A 23,829-nucleotide genomic window follows, 5' to 3' on the forward strand; every position below is an offset into this window, starting at 1 on the left:
GAGTGACCTTGTTAGAAGATTTTCTTGCTACAACTGTTAGGAAAACAACAAGTTCAACTGATCTAAAGTTAGCACCTTTGTGCCTAATTAGATCTGCTTCTATCACCGACTAAACATCAAACGCTAACTTCTTCCACAACACAATCAAATTCTCACTCTTGATCCATAAAATCATACAACTTTCATCTCTTTATAAAGAACTATGTTAAACGATTAAATATTCACCTATCAATTTAAACATTTAAGTCATTACACATCAAATATCAAGATATGTTCAATTGAAAATGCCCTAACATTATAAATCATATCTATATTACATCAACATATCTAATAATACATCTTAGATAATATAACTCGATATGAAAATACTTGCATACAAACTAATCTAATCCACAATGCATAACATCTTATTACGAAAAAGAATGGAAAATATTAATAACTAGTCCATTAAAGCAAATAAAAAACTATTACAATAAAATTTAATTAAATATATGCATAATATAAATAAAAATCTATTACAATAAAATTTAATTAAATATATGCATAATATAATTGAGATATTTGTTTAAGTTGCTGACGACATTGATTATGATTTATAAATTATCTTAGACACTAATACACACATCATCACACCCTTACATTTTAATAATACAACTTGAAGTTTAATTGATGCGTTGATAAATTCAAAATACATTTCAAGCTTCTTCACAAAAGCCTTAAATAACTCATTACATTATTTTTTTATCTTACAATGATGAATTGCATTTAATGCAAATCTTGAGCCTTCTCCCGTATATTTCTACAAGTTACCCAAACTTAGACATTTGGATTAAAAATCAATTACATCGTATTTAAACTTCAACTGCAAATGACAATTGAGAAAGTTTTTGGATTAAATTAAACAGTGATTTTTCCTGCATCAACACTACAAATGATTGTTTGGAGAGAATACCATCAATTTTGTGAATAGATTCTTTTGGTTAACGATCTCCTTTAATTTCGTGGTGTGCAACTGCTACACGTTGTTTAAGGGGAATAACATCAATTTTGTGGATTTTTTTTTGGTAGGGAATCCCTTCAATTTCGTTGTGTTTTTTTTATAATTTACTAACATTTCGCTTACTATTTGGCAACTTAAACAACTGAAATGACAAAGTAATGTACAACACTAGCATTTGAGAATATGTACAGCTTTAAGCCAAGCAACCATTCAAAGTTATGGTCAGCACAGAGCAGAAACACCAGGTTCACCTTTTGCCATGGCTGTCATTTGCTATGAAATCTTATTAACTCCAAATAGCCTCAGTCAACCCTAAGGTAAGTTTTTTCACTTCCATCAAATTAAAGAAAAGATTAGAACAATCCAATAAGAAAATCAGTGCATCCATAATATTTGGTATTTGTTGAGGGATCAAGCAAGTATTAAGTTCATTTAATTTCTTATTAGTTGCTCTTTTATACACTATAGCATGTTAATCGACATGTACCTAGAGTCATCTCAGAAAAGCATCAATCCATTTCTACAGTCATCTCAACAAAGTATCAACAAAGGTTAGCCTTCGCTTCAGTTAGAAATTAACCTAGTTAGTTTATAACATTGCTAAGGAAAGAACTTCAAAAGCTTATGGCATGATTTTGCATAAATTTATTAGCCCTAAAAACGCAATCCACAAGTAAATTGAACATTCAAATAAAATGTTAAAATAAGTAAATCTGGACTGTTTTCCAATATCTATCATCCATGATTAGTGAGCTGCTTAAAGATGAAGAAAATCCAACGGATATGAGAAAAGAGATGAAAAAACTCCAGATTTATTATTTTGCAAAACTGGATCATTCCAATCCGACATGAACCCAACATTGGAATCTGAATGAAGATGAGAATATTGATTTACTCAGATTCTTCACCTGTCCTGGTTCCCAAGAGTGGGATATCCTGGAACCTTTTCTGCAAGCAGATACAGACGAGCAATATTAAAGAACACGTGATTTGAGTATCAAATTAATCAAAGAAAATGTAGCAAGAAATGCAGGGAATGATGAAGCATACCGCAAATATGGAGCTTTGATCCATAAAATAGGTCGCATCAAATATTTATAACACATTTTCCCAAAATATATCGCATAGCCATAAAATCTTTAAAAAAAATTGAATGGATAAAAGATTCGTTTGGTGAAATGTGTGATTCCAAGAACAGTTGATTATGGGTTACAAATTTCCAGTGGTTCATTAATTTGCGATGCCATGCACATGCCAAAAATATGTAAGCAGGATACAGTGAATCATATTACAGTTACTAATTCAATTATTCAAAATATTTTAAAGAATGGAACATAAAATATTTTAGAATCGGAACATGTTCATTTGGGTGAGATACTTTTCAGATAGCACAGAGCGGGAATATTTGGGTGTTATATTTTAGAATCTGATAAAGAAAAAGAAAAAGCACTGCTCTAAATAGTGCATCACGAAGGACTCTGTATTAGGAACCATTCTGTGATTTGATTCTCATTCAAGTCAGATAAGCCTGCCACTGTGGAATTGGAGATGCCATGCATCCATGCATAGTGCAGAAACTGATATTTAATAAAGCATTGCAAAATTCACTGTGACATGCAAGGGACAAACCGTGCACACCTCCTTAGCATGCTAATAAACTCCTCCCTCTCAGACGTAATTTTTCTAGCAATCAACATTATTGTTTTGGCTCACTGTTACAAACATACCCAACTTTTCATCAGCTCTAACTTGAACAAGAAGCAAAACATATACAAGATGGTTTCAATAAATTCAATCAGGTTTGGCAGAAAGCAATAAAGAAGAAATTGCCAGATTATAGGAGTTTGATGAGCAGATTATTAAAGGAGACAGAAAAACTGGGTTCTTCTTGTTACAGGAACTGAATGTAACTCCTCACTGTCCAGGCGAACAAGGATAGGCAATGAAAGAGAAAAACGGAAGATAAATTTAAGCTCTTTGCTTCTTTTCATAAGACAAGATTGATCCAGTGGCTCTGGACTGATCCTCCCAGTTGTCAATCAGCTCAGTGGAAAGGATGAAGACCTCACAAAAGTTCTCTGCTGGTTGAGCTGAGTACTCCATATTTAATGTATAAACTTGAGGAGCATTTTTAGTGTTGCATGGCATAAAAGAACTGAAATTTTTTTATAGCAATGCTTAGTTTTTGCTGTGATTTTCTCATGTCCAAGGCCCTTTGCAGAAATTAACATTATTATTGTTCAACAATAGCGTTTCTTAACACTAACTAAATAAAATAAAATAAATTATTTATTAAATTATTAAAGTATGTATCCTAAAATAATTTTACAATATATAAAAGATAAAAATTCAAATTTGCAACCAAGAATAGGGCCCATAAGTCCTATTCAAGGTGGGTATAAATGCGGGTTTGAGGATTCACTTTAAAGTGCCTGATTTTCATATGTTTCAGTTGGTATATTGAGGTTCATCACTCCAAGCCAGCAAAGTTGAAAACACTTGAGGGCAGTCAAAGAGGTTAGGACTCATTAAAGTTCCTTGCTCTCATTTCAGATTTAAGCAATTAGGTCTGCAAGCAAATCATGGAGGATTATTTGTGATTTCTTTGGAGGGCCATCTTCTTCCATACTGTTGAGGGTTTAGGTGACAGATCTGGTCTTTAATCTTAGATCTGCGCACTGATCGCCATTTTGACACATCTAGTGAATCGCCATCATCAAATTCAACTGAATTTCCGATCCACTCAAGAGTGAATAATGCGATAAGTTGAAGAAAAATCGCCTCCCAGAATGAATCAGATTACACTTCACAGGGATAGTTAATTATTGGAACGATGGATCAGGGTATTGTGTTCAGTATACAAAGAAATCGCCCAGCTATACCTGTAAGTTGTTTAAATGCAATAAAGTCACAGCTGTACCTTCAGTTAGACTCACATTGGATCATCTATGTATGTTTTGAATCCTAAAGTCATTAAACAGCATTTCCAGCTCAGCAAGGGTTAATATAATTGAATGGTCAGATTATTCTCACGTCTGAATTGTAGACTCAGTTTCAAAGTGAAGTTTGACAGCAGATTGTCTTCATATGGTTCAATTTATCAATTGCCAAAAATAACCCAGCAGCAGAGATCTGCAACAAGTTTTCAGTTTGAGAACCATTCTTGGAGTGTCCAGCTGATCTTGAGGTTGCTGTTGTATACCAATTTTAATTTTCACATTGAATGTAATCTGATGTAGGGTTGGAGAGCTGTAAATCAGCAGATACGTAAGTACATTTGAAGGATTTGAGTTTGCGGACAGTTAATAGATTCCCACTTGCTGTTCCAATTTGCATTTGTTCAGAAATATCAGAAAATTACATAAAGAAACCAGAATACTGTAAAAAAAACCTAATCATTGAAACCACAGATTTATCCAGTGCTAACGGAAATTTTCTGCTGTCTCCTAAGGAGAAACAGGTGCATAACTTTTGCCCATAAACTCCTTTCTTTTAACTTAGTTTTGGAGAGGTCCCAGGGATGCCCCCTCTGCATCGGTTATATCCTGGGGTTGTCTCCAGGGATTCAGTAACGTCCCTCAAAAGGAAACATCCTTATCCCTCCTTAAGAATTTTTTGTGATCTGATTGAATTTTATTTCTTTTGATTGATTTTTTCCTGCTTCTTCAATGCCCTATATAGTATATTATGTCCTTTGACTGGAAACTGCAAGTCTGTTGCTGTAGAAATATGGTTCATAACAACTGCATCTCTGGTTGATGCTTTATCATGACTGAAAACTTCATTCTCTTGAATATTCAGATATTTACTTTTGCCTCCTTGAAAGTGATTATTGTTTGTTGATTCCGTAGCCTTATCCATCTTTGGATCAGTATCTTTGTTTATCTTAGAATTCAAGACTTCATTTGATAATTAGCTTCAGAATGTTGTATAGTACGCAAAGTTGCTTGGAAATGGATGTGGTACCGAATGCAGATAGGTGATTTTTCAAGATCACATGGCACACCACAGATACAGCTGGATACAACTATAGAAATATACCTAGACTCAATTATATAAATATCTAAGTGTATAGAACATAACTTATTTTATAATATTTATTATTTATTTATATATATTCTGTTTTTTATATTTTAGCTTACAATATTTATTTTGCTATTTTATTTTTGTGACCCTACTGATATATGTATATATATAAACACGTGTGTGTGCACGCATACAATTTTTTTAATTTTTGCAAGCTTTGAATGTTCTTCTGACTTCACACTTGAGGATTTTTCCCACATTGGTTTCTAAGGGATTTAACCATTTGGTTTATCTATTTTTCATTTGTATTCTATTCATTGGATTGATTACTTTAATTCCATATAAATATTTCACCATCTCAAACACTTCAGAAAACATCTAATTGTTACGCTCAGCTACTAGAGGCATATTACTAGTTCATAACAGAAAATAGAAATAACGCTCTGCATACTTTTTGTTGAACTCTTGGTTTAATAAAATAAAGACTGCTCAAATCTGATACATAGACAATGTAGGCACGTATGAACATGTACGAAAAATGCATAATGGAATATATGATGTAAATGGGAACAAGGAGTTGAAGTGAACATTCCTTTTGAAGCCTTACATTGTTGTTGCAATGGCAGAGAACTTTGGAAAGGTAATAAATCATAGAAGTCAATCCCAACCACAACGTCCTCTCCAGCAGAAATGTGTATAAAATTGGCCTTTTTGTTAACAAATTAACTCTATTGCCAAGCTTCTGACTTAGTACCTAGGCTTAATGATAGGCAGTAAATTTTACCATACTCGATGTGGAATGTAAGGCTCACATATTTTTGTGATCCCTGTCAACACTTGTTTTTGACATATTGTTCAACACTCATTTTGATATTCAGGATGTTACTCAGACCCTCATTCTAGTTTGATTTATTTGATTTACATATGTTCCTAATAGATGTTATATTGTGATTCTGGATTTCTGCTTATTAATTAATTTATGACTTTATCGTGCAATTATTTAAATTATTTTAAACAGTAAATAATTTGATGTTAATCGTGATCTTGTCTTAAATGTTGATAACTAGACTTAGATGAAATGCTGTTTAAGATGCCAACTTGAGTCAATTATGAATGAAAAATGATTTAAAATCTAACACAGGGTTGAGAAATTGATTTTATTGATTGAGATGTGCATCATGATCTTATGACTGGTTCCATATGCAATGTCAAGTGAAGTACTTGTGTGTGTAGTTAGATTAACATGTAATATTTGTGTTTTGGCTATATATTACCATGACGGATTTAATGGGTAATATTAAGTGTACAGGAATTGAGGTTGGCTAACAGGGCTAAAGAGGATTGCCAACCAATTCACTCTCGCTCCACACTTTGCAGTAATGAACCATGGCAGCACCTAAAGTTGGCATTGTACCTAAAACCCCATTATTCTAACCTTGTATTATTATAGAGACGGGTTTTATCCTATATGAGACTCATTTCTGTTTGTTTAGTTTAAATGTCTCCTGCCGTGTCCTATATGCAGCACTTATATCAATATTACGGAGTACCAATTTCTTTCATGTAGAATATGGCTGAGAATTTATATTATTAATATGAGAGTATAATCATTCCAAATCTAAAATCTACGCCAAATTGCTGGAACGTAAGCAACTAGGGCCAGCTGAACAATTTCTCCTTCCTCTAATTCCAGAGATCTGGCAGTCTCATCATTGGCATGCTCAACTATGTCAAAACTAGCATTGCTAAAATGTTCTGCTTCAACCTAGTAAAGACTGAATTTTGATACTTCTTTTTCTAAAGGCATTTCAAGTTGTAACTAATATTTTCCATTTGTTATATATTTTCTCTAATAAAAAAAGACATTTCCCCCACTGTTCCCTGTGGATGTGTCCCTAGGGTGAAACCAACATACCAAGTGATTGGATTGGTGGAGTGGTGAGGAAATGTCACCCCATTGTCCCTTTGGGCACCACGTGCAAACGGTCCTGCAATGCAGGGAATGCCCCTGGATATATTCCCCTCCGCAGGGTGCATCAAGGGACAACCTGCAATCGCCAGGGTGGCCAAGGAATGTCCAGACATCCCTCAACTATCCCAGGGAGGCTAGGGCATCTCCACAACTTTTTGAAAAAAACACTCATTTTCTTAAATTGCAGTTAAGCTCTGTAAATTTTCTTTTCAAAAAAGTTTTTGTTCATGAATCCTCATTACCATTCCATGTGAAGCAGACAAAACAAAAACAAAGAAGGAAATAAATAAGAAGAATAACAGTATTCCATTTCAACTGTGCAGTGCTCACCTTCAGCCTTCACAAGCCACTCCCTCTGTAACTTTTACACTACCCTCTTTGTTCAGTTTTAATTTAATAAATATAAGTTGATTTATTTTTAATTTTTATTTTTAAAACCTTGAATTTCAACTCGATATAGCAATCAATCATTTCGAGTTTATTTTTTCTACCAATGCTTGACTGTTTCCTGCCAATCAGATATATTGTAAATTTCAATTTATCCCACTCAAGCTTAAGGGAATTTGATAATGCTCTGTTGTATTTGTCCTCTCTTATCAAAGATAGCCAAAAACAGTCGAGACATAATTTGCCTTACGGATTTAGGAGTTCAAAAGGGATTTAGCATCTCTACCGATGAGTATGCCATAGCATCATTTGTACTGGACAATAATTTAACGATCACTATTAGACATTGGTCCTTTGCACTATAACACTTTGTGTTGCAAACTTGACAAACTCATATAATTGAGTACTATAATATAAGTATTGTGAATTTTGGTACAACTATTGTCAAACTGTTTACATAAATGATATATTGCAATTTCCTTTTTACAATTAATTTTAAAAATATTATATATTATTTTAGCCAGTCCCTAAAACTCTCTTCATGTCCTGGAGACTTATGGAATACTATATCCACATGTTCTGTTTATGGTCTTCTGGTGCTGCATTTGGCCTTCGTTCTATCAAATATGAGGATATCCGTGCTCCATTGAACTTTATAAGTATATATGTGTATTTTTCCTCTAGTGCACTTTTTAATTTACATTCCTTAAAATCATATGAATATCTACGATAAGTATCAGAGGCTGTTATAAGCATTTTTAATTAGAATTTTCTGTTTTTGTTGGAACAGACTCATGAATGTTTTGAGATACTTCAAAATGACCTTGATTTGTACTAATGAAATTATATTTCTTCTTGTATGTTGTTAATAACTACAAGTAAAGAATGCAATGTTAATTACAATGAAAGGGGGCATGCTTAGCACACAAACAACTCTAAGCATTTATTGGTCCTTTTCCTCCATGGCATAAAATTATAGGCATTGTGGGATTAATCGAAGTGTAACCTTATAATCTATTACATGTGTCAGGTACTAAAGGCTGTCATGAGCATGTTTAATTAAAATTTTAATATTTTCGGGAGATTTGACCCATGGAAATTTTTGAACTCCACAAGTGGCCATTTACACTAATGACATTTATTTCCTCATCTATGTTGTTAATAATTAAAAAGAAAGGATGCTGTTAATAATTACACAGGCTCACTTAGCACACAAGCACCTCTTGTTAAAAGAATAAATGCATGGAGATTGAGAGAGAATTGGGTGATAAAATAAAAAACACAAAATGTGTCTGGGAAAAGGGGTTAGATGAGGTTGTGTGTATGAAACAAATTAGACGTGGTTTTCTATACACAAACGTATTTCATCTTCTCTCAGATAATTTTTAGACCCAACTGCCTTCTTCCTTTGCCTATCGTTTGGCTAGAGTTGCTGTCCCCTAATTCAGTCTGCCACTTGATTCTAGGTTCTGCTTTTTCTGCCCTTGAATTTCTCTTCCCACACACTAGTGTTTCCCCACTGCCTTTCTCTGCCCAGTCAGCCACAACTGCATAATACAATTAATGTTGGCCCCTTTAAAGGCAATCAGTCTTTTTTAAATCACAGTCAGCCATATATAGGGCACAGACAGCTCTAAACAAGGGTCACTTAACCCAAGTAAAATCAGTCCCACTTATTTGGCCTTAACAGCATACATTGCATGCAATTTATATAGTCCCAGTTGGCCTCAACAATAATCCTAACATGACTAGGGTACAGACTGCAAAGTACACAGCCAATACTGAGAGGGGGGTAAATCAGTATTGGAGATTTTTGCTAACTTAAAAAACTCAAAAAAATAATTAAAACAGATATATAGCAATGGAAGCAAAACATAAGAACCAGAAAACAAAATTTTCTCGTGGAAAACCCTTTCGGGTAAAAAACCACGGCACAAATATGTTCATTCAAAAATGGGCACCAACCCAAATACACGAGTGAGCTACAACTCACACAGAGAGCACCAACTCAAGACAACTGAGGCTCCAACCTCAACCAGAGCACCAACTCAAAAGATAATCAAAACTGGAATTCTAAAATTCACAAGGCTCAGCAATGATAGCTCAATCTTCGGTCAAAAGAACAAAAATCCACTCTTATCTCCACCGTGGGCGAACCACCTACTATGTTCATCTCTTTCCAAACACACAGAAAACACACTCCAAAGAAATCTTCCAAGTTCGTATTTTTAAATCTGCAGCCTAAAATCCACACCAAAAGAATACTACTCAGTGCACATACTTCTTCAACGCATCAACTGATGAACAGATTCTTTTTCAAAAGAATCAAAAGCACAAACCATTCCCTTTTAGAGCACTGCAACCACTACAGTCGCCCAAAATCTCCATCCAGTCTCTGCCCCCAATAAAACATCGACTGTAACTCAAAAAAATATTTTCAGTCCAAGAAAAAAGTAACACTCATTCTGCGATAACTTCTTCTTGCCGTTACATGCTCCAGCATCATTAAATCAAACCGTTTTTTACCATACTTCCAATATATGCTGAGTTCATGTTTTTATGTCTTCCAACATGCACCTTCAAATCGATTCATAAAGAAAAAAAAACACCCCATTCACCTCTCACAATTTTAATTAGAAAAAAAAAACTTACACTGCACCTTGCATGATGATACCAAATACGACCTCCACAACACAAAAAAAAATGGACTACTGAAAAATTGAAAAATAAATTGAATGAATGATTCAATAATCGGATGATTACATTGAACGATATACACACATATATATAGAGGTTACAAGACGATGTTCTATAATTGGAACATAACGTTAAAGTAAAAGATTAAAGAGCTAAAAGCTAAATTAAGCTTAAAAGCTAATTAACTAAAAAGAAAAAGCTAAATGCTAAATAAAGCTTAAAAGCTAATTAATTAAAAAGAAAAAGCTAAATGCTAAATAAAGCTTAAAAGTTAATTAACTAAAAAGCTAAATGACCATTAAACAAGGAACTAAATATAGGTGACTAAAATATAATTAAATATTCTAATACCCTCCCTTAATGGTCATGCTATCTATCACACCAAGCTGCCCTCTAAATTTGAGAAACTTTGCCGGGCTCAAGGACTTGGTGAGGATATCTGCAATCTGATCTTCTGTAGGAATGTACTGCAGTATCACTGATCCATCTTCAACATGCTGGCGGATGAAATGACAATGAAGCTCCACATGCTTTGTCCGCTCATGTAAGACTGGATTTTTGACTAATTTTAGAACCCCTTGATTATCACAAAACAAGGGAGTGGGTCCTGGTTGATACATTTGCATGTCTGCAAGCATCCTACATAGCCAAATTGCCTCACATGCTGCCTTAACAGTTCCCCGATACTCTGCTTCGGTCGAGGAAAGAGCTATTGCCTGTTGCTTCTTGCTAGTCCATGTGACTGCACCTGTACCCAAGCTGAAAACATACCCAGAAGTTGACTTTCTGTCATCAACACAACCTGCCCAATCTGAGTCTGTAAAACCAACCAGCCTAGGATCTTTGCTTCTGCTGTACAAAATGCCAAAATCAGGAGTGCCCTTCACATATCTAAGCACACGCTTCGCTACAACCCAATGTTCAAGTTTTGGGGCTGACATGAAGCGAAAAATATAGCTCACAGCATAACTGATGTCAGGTCTAGTGGCGGTGAGATAGAACGTGGAGCCTGTTTGAGGCCATAGAGTGCTTTGACTAGTCTACATACCTAGTGTTCCTTACCGGCAACCTTGAAACCTAGAGGTTGTGTCATGTAGACTTCTTCCTGCAAATCACCATTGAGAAAGGCACTCTTGACGTCCATTTGATGGACTTTCCATCCAAATTGAGCTGAGAGAGCGAGGACAAGCCTAATGGTACTCGTCTTGGCTGTGGGAGCAAATGTCTCCTCATAGTCGATGCCCTCCTTCTGTGAAAACCCTTTTGCCACCAACCGAGCCTTGTACTTATCAAGACTTCCATCAACTTTATACTTGACTTTAAACACCCATTTGCAGCCAATGGGCTTCTTTCCTGGAGGAAGATCAGACAATACCCAAGTGTGGTTTTTCAGAAGACTATGTTGCTCCGCTGCCATAGCCTTTTCCCATTCAGGTACACCTTTAGCCTCTGTATATGTTTGAGGCTCATAAATACTGTGAATGTTGGCCATAAGAGCAAAATTAACTGTGTTGTTGGCTCTTACCTCTAACAGATCTACCCTCAATGAGCTCATCATCATGAAGATCACCAATGGTCTTGGCCCACCACTTAGGCCGGAGAGTAGAAGTACCAACATCTGCTGCAGGATGAAGAGTGCCTGGAATATCTAGAGCAAGCTCCTCTGGATGTGGATCGAGAAGATCTTGAGGAAAGTCAAGGGGTGCAATGTCATGCCTGGGAGACCCCACAACTTTAGAGTCAACTAAATCCCTCCCATCAAATGGAGCTAAGGGAAGACGAACACCCATACTTACAGCCTTTGGAGGGTGATCCTCAATGCTCAAATCAAGAGAGGAAAGCTGAAAAGGCCCTCTTTCTTCATCAAATACTACATCTCGACTGAATATGAGGTGATTAGTGTCTATATCAACCAACAGATATGCCTTGTGGTTGTCACTGTAGCCGATGAACATCAATTTCTAACTCTTTGGATCCAGTTTAGTGCGTGTGGCATCTGGAATCCAAACATAAGCTGTAGAGCCAAAAACTTTCAAATGATTGATTTTGGGCTTCCTACCAAACCAAGCTTCCTCTGGAGTCATCTTCTTAACGGCCTTTGTGGGAGACCGGTTCAGAAGGTAGACTGCAGTGAAGACCGCTTCCGCACAAAAGTGTTTTGGAACATTTCTATGCTCCAACATAGACCGAGCCATCTCAGTGACTGTACGGTTCCTGCGCTCAACAACACCGTTCTGTTGTGGGGTGTAAGGTGTGGTAAACTGATGCTTAATGCCATGTGATGCACAAAAGTTGGTGAACTCTATAGAACAAAATTCCCCTCCATTGTCGGACCAAAGAGTGACTATCTGACAGCTAGACTCTTTTTCCACTAAGGCCTTCAACGTTTGAAACATCGTGAACACCTCTGATTTTTGCTTAAGAAAATAAACCCACATGCGTCTGCTGAAATCATCAACAAATAACAGAAAATACCTGCATCCAGTGACTGATGGAGTGTTCAAGGGACCACAGATGTCTGCATGAACGAGTTGCAAGACCTCGGATGCTCTCCAAGCGTCTCCATCTAAAAACGAAGTCCTAAATTGCTTTCCAGCTTGACACGCTCTACAAACTCCATGATTCTTAGTTTGAATCTCAAGTAATCCTACGACTAGATCCTCTCGAACCAACTAAGAGAGATAGTGGACATTGAGATGCCCATATCGTTGATGCCAAAGAATGCTGATGGAAGTACTCCTAGCTGCCATGGCGAGCTCTTGAGAACTAGTAGAATCAACAAGTCTATAAAGACCATGATCCTCAATACCAACTGCAACTATAGTGTGAGTCTCCCTGTCAACAATGTTGCACTTGTGCAACCCGAAGACGACATCCAGCTGTGGTGAATGCTGCATAATCTGACTGACTGACAATAGATTGAGCTTCATACCAGGTACAAAGTATACATTGAGAAATATTAAATCCCTCCCACCAAATGAAATCTGAACGTTGCCCTTGCCGACAACAGTATACTCTTCACCTCCACCAAAGATCACTGAATCAGTGAAAGGCATGTACTCAGTAAACCAATCCTGACGATGTGTGAAATGTCAAGAGGCTCCAAAGTCAATGTACCAGGCTGATGATTGAACATCATCAGAGGAGGTTTGGGCCATGAACGCATAGAAGGCAGATTCCTTCTGATCAGGATGCGTGGCAGAATTGGCTTTCTGCTTGGACCCTCCTTGTTTGGATTGTTGGGATGCTATCAATTTCCGGCAATCTTTCACCAAATGGCCATATATGTGACAGTAGGAACACTGTAAGCTCTTCTTTTTGGAAGACTGCTGAGGTTGACCTTGACCTTGTCCTTTCAGCTGGAAGGACGAAGCTTTACCCTTGTACTTATGCGAAGCTGAGGCTGTGAAAGCCTGTTCAGTGGATGAACTAGCGCTGCTGCCAAACTGCTACTTCCATCGATCCTATTGGAACAGCTTGTTGCAAAGATCAGGAAACTTCAAATCAACACTAGTAGAGGAGATATTGAGCGTATCAATGAAATGCTTGTAGGATCTGGGAAGGCTTTTCAGTGTGATCACTACCATATCCTCTTCCACCATGGTTCAGCCTATAGCTTCTAACTGATCACGAATGTCCTTGATCTTCGTAAGATGTGCCTGGATAGATGACTTCTCATCCATCATGATAGAAAACAACATATTCTTCAAAAAGAAAGCTCGGCTCTTGTTGGAAGTTTCATGAAGATCCTTCAAAAGATCCCAGATCTCTTTTGTTGTTTTACCTGAAGGCACCTGTGGGAGTTGATCATCTGTGACGGAAAGTTTGATAAGCATGACAGCCTCTTGATTCTTCACATCATGTTTGTCTTGATCATCACCTGCTGTTGTAGGACGAGATTCCTTGCCCAAAACAAGTTGATCAAGGCAACAATACTCAAAGATGGTAAGCATACGCTGTTTTCAGGTGTTGTAGTTGCAGCCGTTGAGCTTCTGACTGTGTTCCAACATGATGTTGGTTAATGATGCCATCACGGAAATTGAGGTTGATCGAGGTCAACTAAGTGAAAGCAAGAGACGGAAGAATCTGAATTTTAAAAAAATCAGAATAGAAACAGCTGCTGAAAAAACTGAAACCCTATAGGAGAATTCTAGCACGAATTCCAACGCATGAATTTCGAGGTTTGGAAAAAACCCAAAAATTAAAATTTTCTGCACACTTAAAACAGCATAAATGGTGCCAAAAAAACAGCAAAAATCCCAACGTCCACAAAAATAGCAGAAATTGTGAACTGTTTTTAAATTCCAAGGCAAATTTGCTGGCACAAAAAATGAGGCATGGAAAACGAGGCACCCAAAAAAATCTGAGACCAACCCAAAAAAGCTCTCGAAAAACCCACCAAGAATCTACAACCAAAATAAAATTTAGACTTGAACTGAAGGGTCAAAACCCTAGTCAAAAATTGCAGAAACCCTAGGAAAATTTTCAACCTGCAAAAAAAAAACTGCCCTGGAAGAGAAAAAAATCTGCTTTTTAAAAAAAACAGTTTTAAAAAAAATCTCTTCAATAAAAACTTTGAAAAATTTTAATAACAAAAATTTTTGAAATTTTTAATTTCCATGCTCTGATACCATGAAAAATAAATTGAATGAATGATTCAATAATCGGATGATTACATTGAACAATATACACACGTATATATAGAGGTTACAAGATGATGTTCTATAATTAGAACATAACGTTAAAATAAAAGATTAAAGAGCTAAAAGCTAAATTAAGCTTAAAAGCTAATTAACTAAAAAAAAAAAGCTAAATGCTAAATAAAGCTTAAAAGCTAATTAATTAAAAAGAAAAAGCTAAACGCTAAATAAAGCTTAAAAGCTAATTAACTAAAAAGCTAAATGACCATTAAACAAGGAACTAAATATAGGTGACTAAAATATAATTAAATATTCTAATAAAAATCGCTGCCATTTACATCCACAACTTAAATGGGAAATGCGATGCCAAAAAAAAAATGGCTCCACTCCATTTCAATATGTAGGCCACAATAATGTTTTTCCAACACCAATAAGAGCACACACAGCCCGACTAGGCCCCCATAGTCTTTTTTTTTAAATTCCCTCTCAAATTTGTATTAATGAAATGGCACGAACAGGGAAATTATGATTTCAGTTTTTCAATGAATGCATGAATACCATAGAAATATACTTCGCACGATACAACATTAAAAGAAAATGGCAAAAATGTTAAACACAATGCACCACTGAGAGGGGTGAATCAGTGGTTCTCAAACTTTTTCCCTTTAACTGACTTATGTGAGTATACCAATTATTAGATTCTAACTCAATGCAGACTTACCGGTTAGTGAGGAGACTAGACACAAATGCATTCACATAAAAGGGACATCACATAACACCAGTGTGTACAAGGAAAACCCAGATGGGAAAAACCTCAATGAGCAATGTTGCTAGAGTCTACTGCTCCAATCCAACCTCACAATGAAACTCTGTTACAATGTTTAGGGCTACAACCCAAGGAGTTACAACCCCTGATTTAGGGCAGCAACCCCTTACTGATTTATGGGCTACAACCCAAACGAGCTACAACCCCTGCACCGAGCACCAACTCGGCAATCACAATAAACATTCAAATACAAAAGTAATATCCTGGTTACAAAAGAGTTTTGCAACCTCTGCACACAAATTCCTTCTGTCAGTGAGACACCTTCTCTGCTACACTAGTGCACCTCTCTCGCTGTTGTTGTATTATCGGTAAACTCTACCGGTTCACCTTTCTTCTGTTCTGCTCTACCGGACCTTCTCCTCACTGCTCTACTCTTTACCGGTACTAAACTCTGCCGGTTCTATGTCTGCCTTCTCTACAGCTTCCTTCACTTCTGCTCAACCAGTATGGACACTACTGGTTCTGCACTGCTACCGATTGAACACTTCAACCTGATTCTCCCTCACTCTCAATCTCATCTCAGATACTCGTTGAGCACTTGACTGATTTTCTCTCACATGCAAAAGTAACACTCAATCACTTCACAGCAGCACTCTCTTCATTTATTTAGCAGCACTTTCGATATCTTTGGCTTGCATATATATAGCCTGGTTTTCCCACCAAATGCCAATTCAAATCTCAGGCGGTTAGGGTTTCCTCATCATTTTCGAGGCAAACCAAATCCAATCAGATCTTGTCCGATCTAATCTCCCAGACAGTTAACTATACATCCTCACCATTAACGCGCCTTCCAATACACATCTTCTAATCTTAGCAACCACAACCTCATCACTCGACCTGCCTCTATCAAAACGCCATTAATGTTTCTACTGTTTCCTTCTCGAGGTCTTCTCATAGTCTGATCTTCTTGCTTAGACCCAACCGCCAACAACTCCCTGATTTGTCTTTGTCGCTCATTCTTCCTCGAGCTGCACTCTTCTGAACCGATCCACAAATCACGGGATCCATATTAAGTGCACACCTATAGAGGCGACTATCTCTGCACGGCACTCCACCAACCTCTGCATGCTTGCCACTTCATCTCCACGTGGCTTCCATGTCGGCATCCTCCTCTACTTGAACAACTATGTCGGTATGGATTGGATCACCAACCAACTCCATTACCGGGTTCATCTACAGGTATGCCAACCCTGCCGGTTAAACCCTCAAACCGGTCTATCATCAACCTTGCACTCTGCTTCTCTTCCGATGAACTACTCAATCGATTAGCACTCTTGCTAACCTGCCTTATGCACATCTTCATCAGATGGGGAGTCTTCTTCATCTGCACCTTGTCCATATTACCAGTGGACTTACATACCAGTAAACACTCTTGATGACACCATGTCATCAACCTTCCACAGACTCCATCTTCAATCAGGCCATTTTCCTCTATCTGCATTTGCTCAACCTTGCCTTCCACCTGATCAACTCAAACCATATCACAACCGGTTTGTCAAAATGATAAACTCATCACTCTTCATTTGTACTGGTATCTCAACATGCCTTCTCAATCAATCTAGTGTGTATCCCTAATTTCATGCACTTGAGGCATTCCTTTGATTTACCAGTAGACCCGGTGTGAGCCTTCAAAACACCTTGCCCATCCTGCTTGTACACTGGTCATGAGCTTGCCAATTGGCAACTACATACTGTCAACACAACACTTATCAGTTGACATCCTTTCCTTACCAGTGATACATTGTACCGGTAACCAATCCATCTCATCCACACAAGTCAGGCACTAACTTGTGTACCGGTCACACCAGTGATCATTCCTCTGAATGACATTCTCTTCCTTGCCTTACCGGTGATCTGCAACACAAGGTGATATCAAGGATATCTCAACCTGTACTCATCCTTAACAGTGTTGCATATATATCTCTCATACCGGTAGTCATCCCATACCAGTTGACATCAATGACAACACAATGCCAACAAAAAATAAATAGCATATGTTCCAAAATTTGCACTTTCCATTATCTGCATGGAGGTGAAATGATAAATTTGATGTTTCCGCAAGCTGTTAAAACATGTCGCCTTAATAGCTGGGCATAAAACTCAACTCTCAATAGTGCAGGTGCCAAAAATAATATTCATAATGTCTGCTAAGTATGGTTCAATATATGCTGATTAAAAAAAATTGACTCCCTTATTCCACGTGCTGACCTTTCTTAAAGATTGCCTTGATCCTTTTGAAAGTCCAAATGATGATGCAGCAAATAATCTGATAGAGCAGCTGACAAAGTGACAGGTAAGCGCACACACAACCAGCTCCAGCAAGCAACCAAGTAGCTTTAAAAAAAGGTAACCAAGCAGCTCAAGCTGCTCAACCAGCTAGGCCAACACAGGGAGCTCAACCAAAATCCATTATCAAACTCAAAATAAGCCTTTGACATCAATGACAAATAATCCAACACAGAAAGCCCTCTTTGCCCTACGCTGAAAATTTGCCAAGTACTTGCAGGATAATATCATAGCCGAGGAACTCATCTACACTGAGTTTTGCCAAGTTAATGAATTTAAGTATTTTTCTACTTCAACAAGATTCTGCCAATTTGCTGTGTCCAAGTCAAAATTGGGTCTGCTGAGTTTTGCCAAGTCACAAATTTTAAAACTATGATCGTAACAGCTATTCAACAGTCAGCCCTAATTCCTCAAAAAAATGTTTTTAAAAATTCTCCTTCAAACTAACTGATTTTGTTTAGTATACCCTCTACAGGGCTAACCCACACCTCTACTCACAATTTGCTGTCATACTAAATGTTAGAAGAATAAATGCATGAAGATTGAGAGACAATTGTGTGCACATGCTCCAATGTGTGTATTTCTGCATTTATTAATGTACCAGGAAATTACATTGATGGTTATAGTTTACATCATATAAGTTATCTGATTATCTCATTAGACATAACCGATGTCTGTTATTATGTCATCATATGTAATTAATGCCTATTCATTCATAACAATCTAAAACACCTCAAATCATTTGTTGCTCATCTTTCCCAGTGGCATGCCTATACTTATATCGATGATGCTTGGAACAGAATTTAATAATTTCATGTTTTAGCTAACTAAGTATATTAGATTCATGATCTATTTAATATATATGCTAGAAGGAATATAGAAACTATAATATTTTACTGCAATATGATCTGACTTTGCAGTATAGTTTCTAAATCACAAATCAATTTTACTATGGTCTTCAACCTATCAAAAGTTACAATGGTCATTAATAATGATGACCATTTGCCTAGGGTAAGCTCATGATTAGTATAATTGCCTTTTATTAGCTGAGTTAGGGAACAGTCACTAGTTACAGTAAAAACATGTTAAACTTTGATGCAAAGTCCTATTCAAATATAGTGTTCACATGCCTTTGTATCTAAAACTATGCTAACATAGTGACACATCTGCACCCTCCACCCCACATCCCTATCCCAAAAATGTCATTGAACATAGATCTAAAACCATGTTGACTTTCCACAAACAATTTATACATGCATCAAATATAATCAACAGTGTGCAAAACTTGCACAACAATCAATAAATAAGATAATAAATGAAAAATGTAGAACAAGGTGAATAAACAGTACCCCAGCATTGTTTAGCTCCCATACTCTATTTACTCCATAATCCACTACCTGCAAGCCAAAATGTCACAAGCATTGTAGTAAAAAGAAACACCTTATATAAATGGAAACTGGTATTCAAATGTTAGATGATAAAACTAGTATGCAAATGTTAGATGATAATGATTGAAAAAGACTCAAAAACTTGATACATAACTAGCTATTTTTTGTGCCTTGATATATCATCAAGGCCGGCCAACCATTAACTGTTACACATGCTTCAGGGTATGAAAAGTATGGGTCTTCGTAAGTGTTTTAACTTTTAAGTAGTTCATCTGGCATGTTGAAACTCTCTATAATTTTGTACAGGATCTTGTCTTCCTACAGTAAAGTTTGTAACATAGCCTAGATATCAGTTTTGTGGTCATCCTTGACGCATATGGCCATTATATCCAGAAGGAATTGTTCTTATTGAAAATCAATGTCAGCATATTTAATGACTTTCCTTTTGCAAAAGAAAATTAAAGCAGCATTACTAGTTGACATTTAACTTACACATTACCAGTGGACATTTACCATACACCCCTTAGTAACAAGATGAAAAAAATTAATTTTAAATTGTTCACATGCCTTGTCGAAAGATCATGGAATTATCATTGTACTCAAAGACATCATAAAAACGCCCACATGTTTGTGAGGAAAACAATCACTAGAGTCTAAAAAATATCACTGTACCCAATGAAATTTTAGCATGCTCACAAGATTGTCTAGTTATTGCGTGAGTTATTATTTCCTAGTCCAATCAATTTCTTTCGTTATTACCATATCTATATGCAAGTTCACTAAAAATCATCTCCAAAACAAAAATCTTAAAGAAAAATAAAGCTTAATCTGTTTAAATAATTAAGCCACGAGACACCCAACTACCAAATCCATTTGAGCTCAATATAAAGGATTGTCAATTTTTTTTTTAAATACTAGTAATATGTATGTATCTTTACAATAATTTGATGGCCTACAATTGGTAAACAAAAAATGTTCTTTTCTCTACTTGGTTATCATAAAGACAACATAAAGGGTACAATGAACAAATTCTAATCATTTGGTGAGCATTATTCTTAAATATTCCCAATAAGCATTAACAACAAAAGGTTTGTTGCTGCTTTAAAGAAAACACAGAAGAGACAATCAAAGCTTATATCTCTTCTCAAATTAAATTCTTCCAATAAAAATGAATGTTACATCTAGAAAATGTATCAAACTGATAGAAAATCAGGTTATAATCTTTAATTTATAATCCTAACGCCTATCTACTTGACTGCTTAAAAGATTTTACTAATATCTCTTCTCAAAGACAACAGAGAAGAGACAATCAAAGTTTATATCTCTTCTCAAATTGAAGTCTTCCAATTAAAATGAATGCAATATCCAAAAAATGTATCAAACTGAGAGAAAATCTGTTTATAATCTTTAATTTGTAATCCTGGCACCTATCTACTTGAAAAATTAAACTATTTTCTTAATATCCCTTTCTCAAAATTGATCACTAGAATTGATCTCTTTTGGGTTGATTATAAATTTATTTAAAGTACAATAAACAAAAGGATTTATAGATTAATAGCTTATGATATTGGTAGTAATTGTTATCATTGTTAAATTCTTGTGAAGATTCCACTTATGAACCTAATCTCTTAGGTGTAGGTACCTAAAATGCAAAATGGATGCTAATATCATTAACATAAGTGGGGATATGGTTAAGAAGCCTCTCAGATAGAGTTGAGTGTGGTAGGTTGCACACCTTGTAGTTGGTCACTTGTGGCGGTGGTGGTTTGCATTCTATGAATTGTGAAAGATCCTAATACCTAGATTTAAGTTTCAACCTAATATCTAGATTTAGGTTTTAAACTTGGTCCTTAAGTTGAGCTTGGCTCAATCTGTAAAGAAATATCTTCCAGAAGATTGAAAAGCTTTCTTTGGTATGTTAATATTACCCTTGCAACACAGATACTGGACATAGAATGCAGTGAAAAGGAATGATTGTTTACAGTTAACTGCTATTGCTAGATAATGTTATAGGTTATATAAACAATATTATTACCCTCTGTTAAGTGCAAGAATGGATTACTATCATAGTGCTATTTCTTTTTTTGTTTTAGTGCATGAATGAGATATGTTCATACCATTCATAATTAGGTATGAACATATCTTATTCATACACAACCCCTAAATGGATTTTGCTAACCTAAAGCTCCTAATCCTTTTATTCTTTTTTCTGAAGAGATTGATATGACATTGTTGTTATGCTTTCTCCTGCATTTCTTAACATTTTTCAATGGGCTTTAACTTGTATGCATGATAGTTCTGTCAAGAGTTTGATTCCTATCGGCAATAATAGTTGTTATCAAACCTTTTGGCTGTGCATGCCAACCGATAAATGCAATGCAAATATCATTGTATTGGACCTTTCTATGTACTCATATTCTCTTTAGCATCACAGATCCATGACATGGTAAAGGATGCAGCTAGCAGTTGATACAGACGCGGATGACAGATTCTACATTACTAGTGCTGTGGTATATGTTAGAAGCTTAGTAAAACACTTTCTGAGATAAATATCAACAAAACCACTATCAACAACAGAATCAAGACGCTAATGCTGCTACTTTAACCTCTAAAATCTGTTCAAATAGTTTGTACTTCTGTAATGTTGATTTTTTTGAACTAAATCAAATCACAGGAACCAAACGCCTATGTTTATTTTCCATAGATTGAAGGAAGGCTTTAACAAGAAATAATATAATAAAAATATATTAAATTGTTCGAAAAGGTACTTTAAGTTATAACTTTGACAAAAAAAAAAAAAAAAAGCTTAATTTATTTTATTGAATGGAACCAAAAGTAAATATTAGATACATGCCCAAAAAAAGAAAATAAAAAATGTGACATACAAGCCCAATCAACGTTCTGTTCCTGTCAGCCCTTTCACCAACTTTTGTTCAAGGAAACACATTTGTCCTCCTGTGATCAATATTTGTTCTCATATGATCGATGTTTTGTTCAAGGAAACTCTTTACAGTTTTTCTAGAATTTCAATCATCATCTTATATTTACATACAATTAAAGCTTGTTTTATGTTTGCTGTTTTTATAGTGAACTGAAGAATAGGTAGACAATAGCAGAGATATTCAATTAGTAAAAAAGAACTCATAAATAAATCAGAATGGACTTAGAGGAGGTAACCACCAATTAGGCCATATGCTTGAGCACTCGCAAGCCTAAATCTTATCGATTAAAGAAAAATTTAGAGAGATTTTCCCATTAAATGCCAAAAAAACAATAAAAAAATTATAACAAACAATCAGATAAATGAGTTGTGTCGTGTTACCCGTTCGCCAAAGAAAGCACCAGCGATTATGAAGGTGATGTACACAGAATTCCTTCGCATCAAAAGGCGGTATGCCCCCTCCAGAAGTCCACTGGTACGATCCATTTTCTTCAAACCCTAACCCTAAGCAGAAAAAAAAGAAGCAATTATTACCACCAAATGGATGGAATTTCGCCTCTGTTGGTGGAGAAATTGTAATGACGAGGAGCGGAATTGTTTCGATCGAATGACACCTATGATCTAGTATTAAAAACTTGTTCACAAAATGGTTCTTAATTTTCTAAGCTTCAACCATGACTTACAATGAAACGAAGAACTGACCAAACGCTAGTGGGGAAATGGAACAGGTTTTTGGAAGGGAGGTAGGGGTTAAATTTATGACATTGTAAGGTGTAAGGTCTCATTTATATATGGCTACTTTAAGATACACTCGTTTAATTATAATACAAATCTAAGTTTCATTTTTATGAATTCTAGTCAGTACCTTTTTTAATGAATTTGGTGTAAGTTATGGTGAATGATGAGTTACATACTACAAATCTAATTAATATTCAAGAAATAAGAAATGAGAAATTTGTAGGGGCTTATGATAGTTTGATCAAATTTACAATAATGTATGGATCTAGGTTTACATTTTTACAAGGGATAGTTTGAAATATAATTGAATGTGTATATGGTGAAAATGGATAACAATAATAACAAGATTGAAAGGCTAAATGAATTCAACCACAAAACCCTAGCCTAACAATAACAAAGATCCACCATAACATATGAAGATTATCTAAGACAATGCAAATCAAATGAAATCACAAAGATTATACCATTACATATCCAATAGGGTTTTGATCTCCATTCTTCCTATCTCCATTGATCTTGCTTGATATATTTGCTCTCAGATTTTATGTGCACAAGAGCTCAACAAATAACAAAATATGGTTGCAAGTAGGATCGTAGTGTAGTCAAGTCCTTAAGATCATCGATTAGGGTTTGATAATGAAGAAAGCATCTCCTTAAATAGAAGACGCAATATGAAATGGAGGGATAAGATTGAGAGGTGTAAAAGGAGGTCGGCTATGATTAGAGGGTAGGTAGAGGAAATAATAAAATAATGAAAGAGGTAGGTAGTGTAAGAATTAAGAGATGAATGACGTGTCATGTGTAGAAAAAGTTAATGAATTAATTAAATAAATAAAGATTTATTTGATTAATAGAAGAAATGGGATAATTAAATAAATAAGATATTTATTTAATTTAGGAAAAGGATAATTTAAATAAATAAATGTAT

General features: G+C 35.7%; 1 protein-coding gene across 2 annotated transcripts; it reads right to left on the reverse strand.

Moving 5' to 3' along the window:
• Nucleotides 1–1,609: 1,609 nt before the first annotated feature.
• On the reverse strand, nt 1,610–22,990 carry LOC131073310 (cytochrome b-c1 complex subunit 9, mitochondrial). Of its 2 annotated transcripts, XM_058009717.2 has the most exons (4): nt 22,847–22,990; nt 22,545–22,667; nt 19,184–19,231; nt 1,610–1,948 (listed from the first exon to the last, which is right to left on the reverse strand). In XM_058009717.2, the coding sequence occupies exons 2-4, from the start codon at nt 22,647–22,649 to the stop codon at nt 1,892–1,894; spliced, it is 210 nt and encodes a 69-aa protein (XP_057865700.2). In that variant the 5' UTR covers nt 22,650–22,667; nt 22,847–22,990; the 3' UTR covers nt 1,610–1,891. The 2 variants fall into 2 exon arrangements, with proteins under 2 accessions (XP_057865700.2, XP_057865701.2); XM_058009718.2 differs by having other exon boundaries at nt 22,545–22,918.
• Between the last annotated feature and the right edge of the window lie 839 nt (nt 22,991–23,829).

The sequence above is a fragment of the Cryptomeria japonica genome, chromosome 5 (assembly GCF_030272615.1).
Source record: "Cryptomeria japonica chromosome 5, Sugi_1.0, whole genome shotgun sequence".
NCBI classification, from domain to species: Eukaryota; Viridiplantae; Streptophyta; class Pinopsida; order Cupressales; family Cupressaceae; genus Cryptomeria; species Cryptomeria japonica.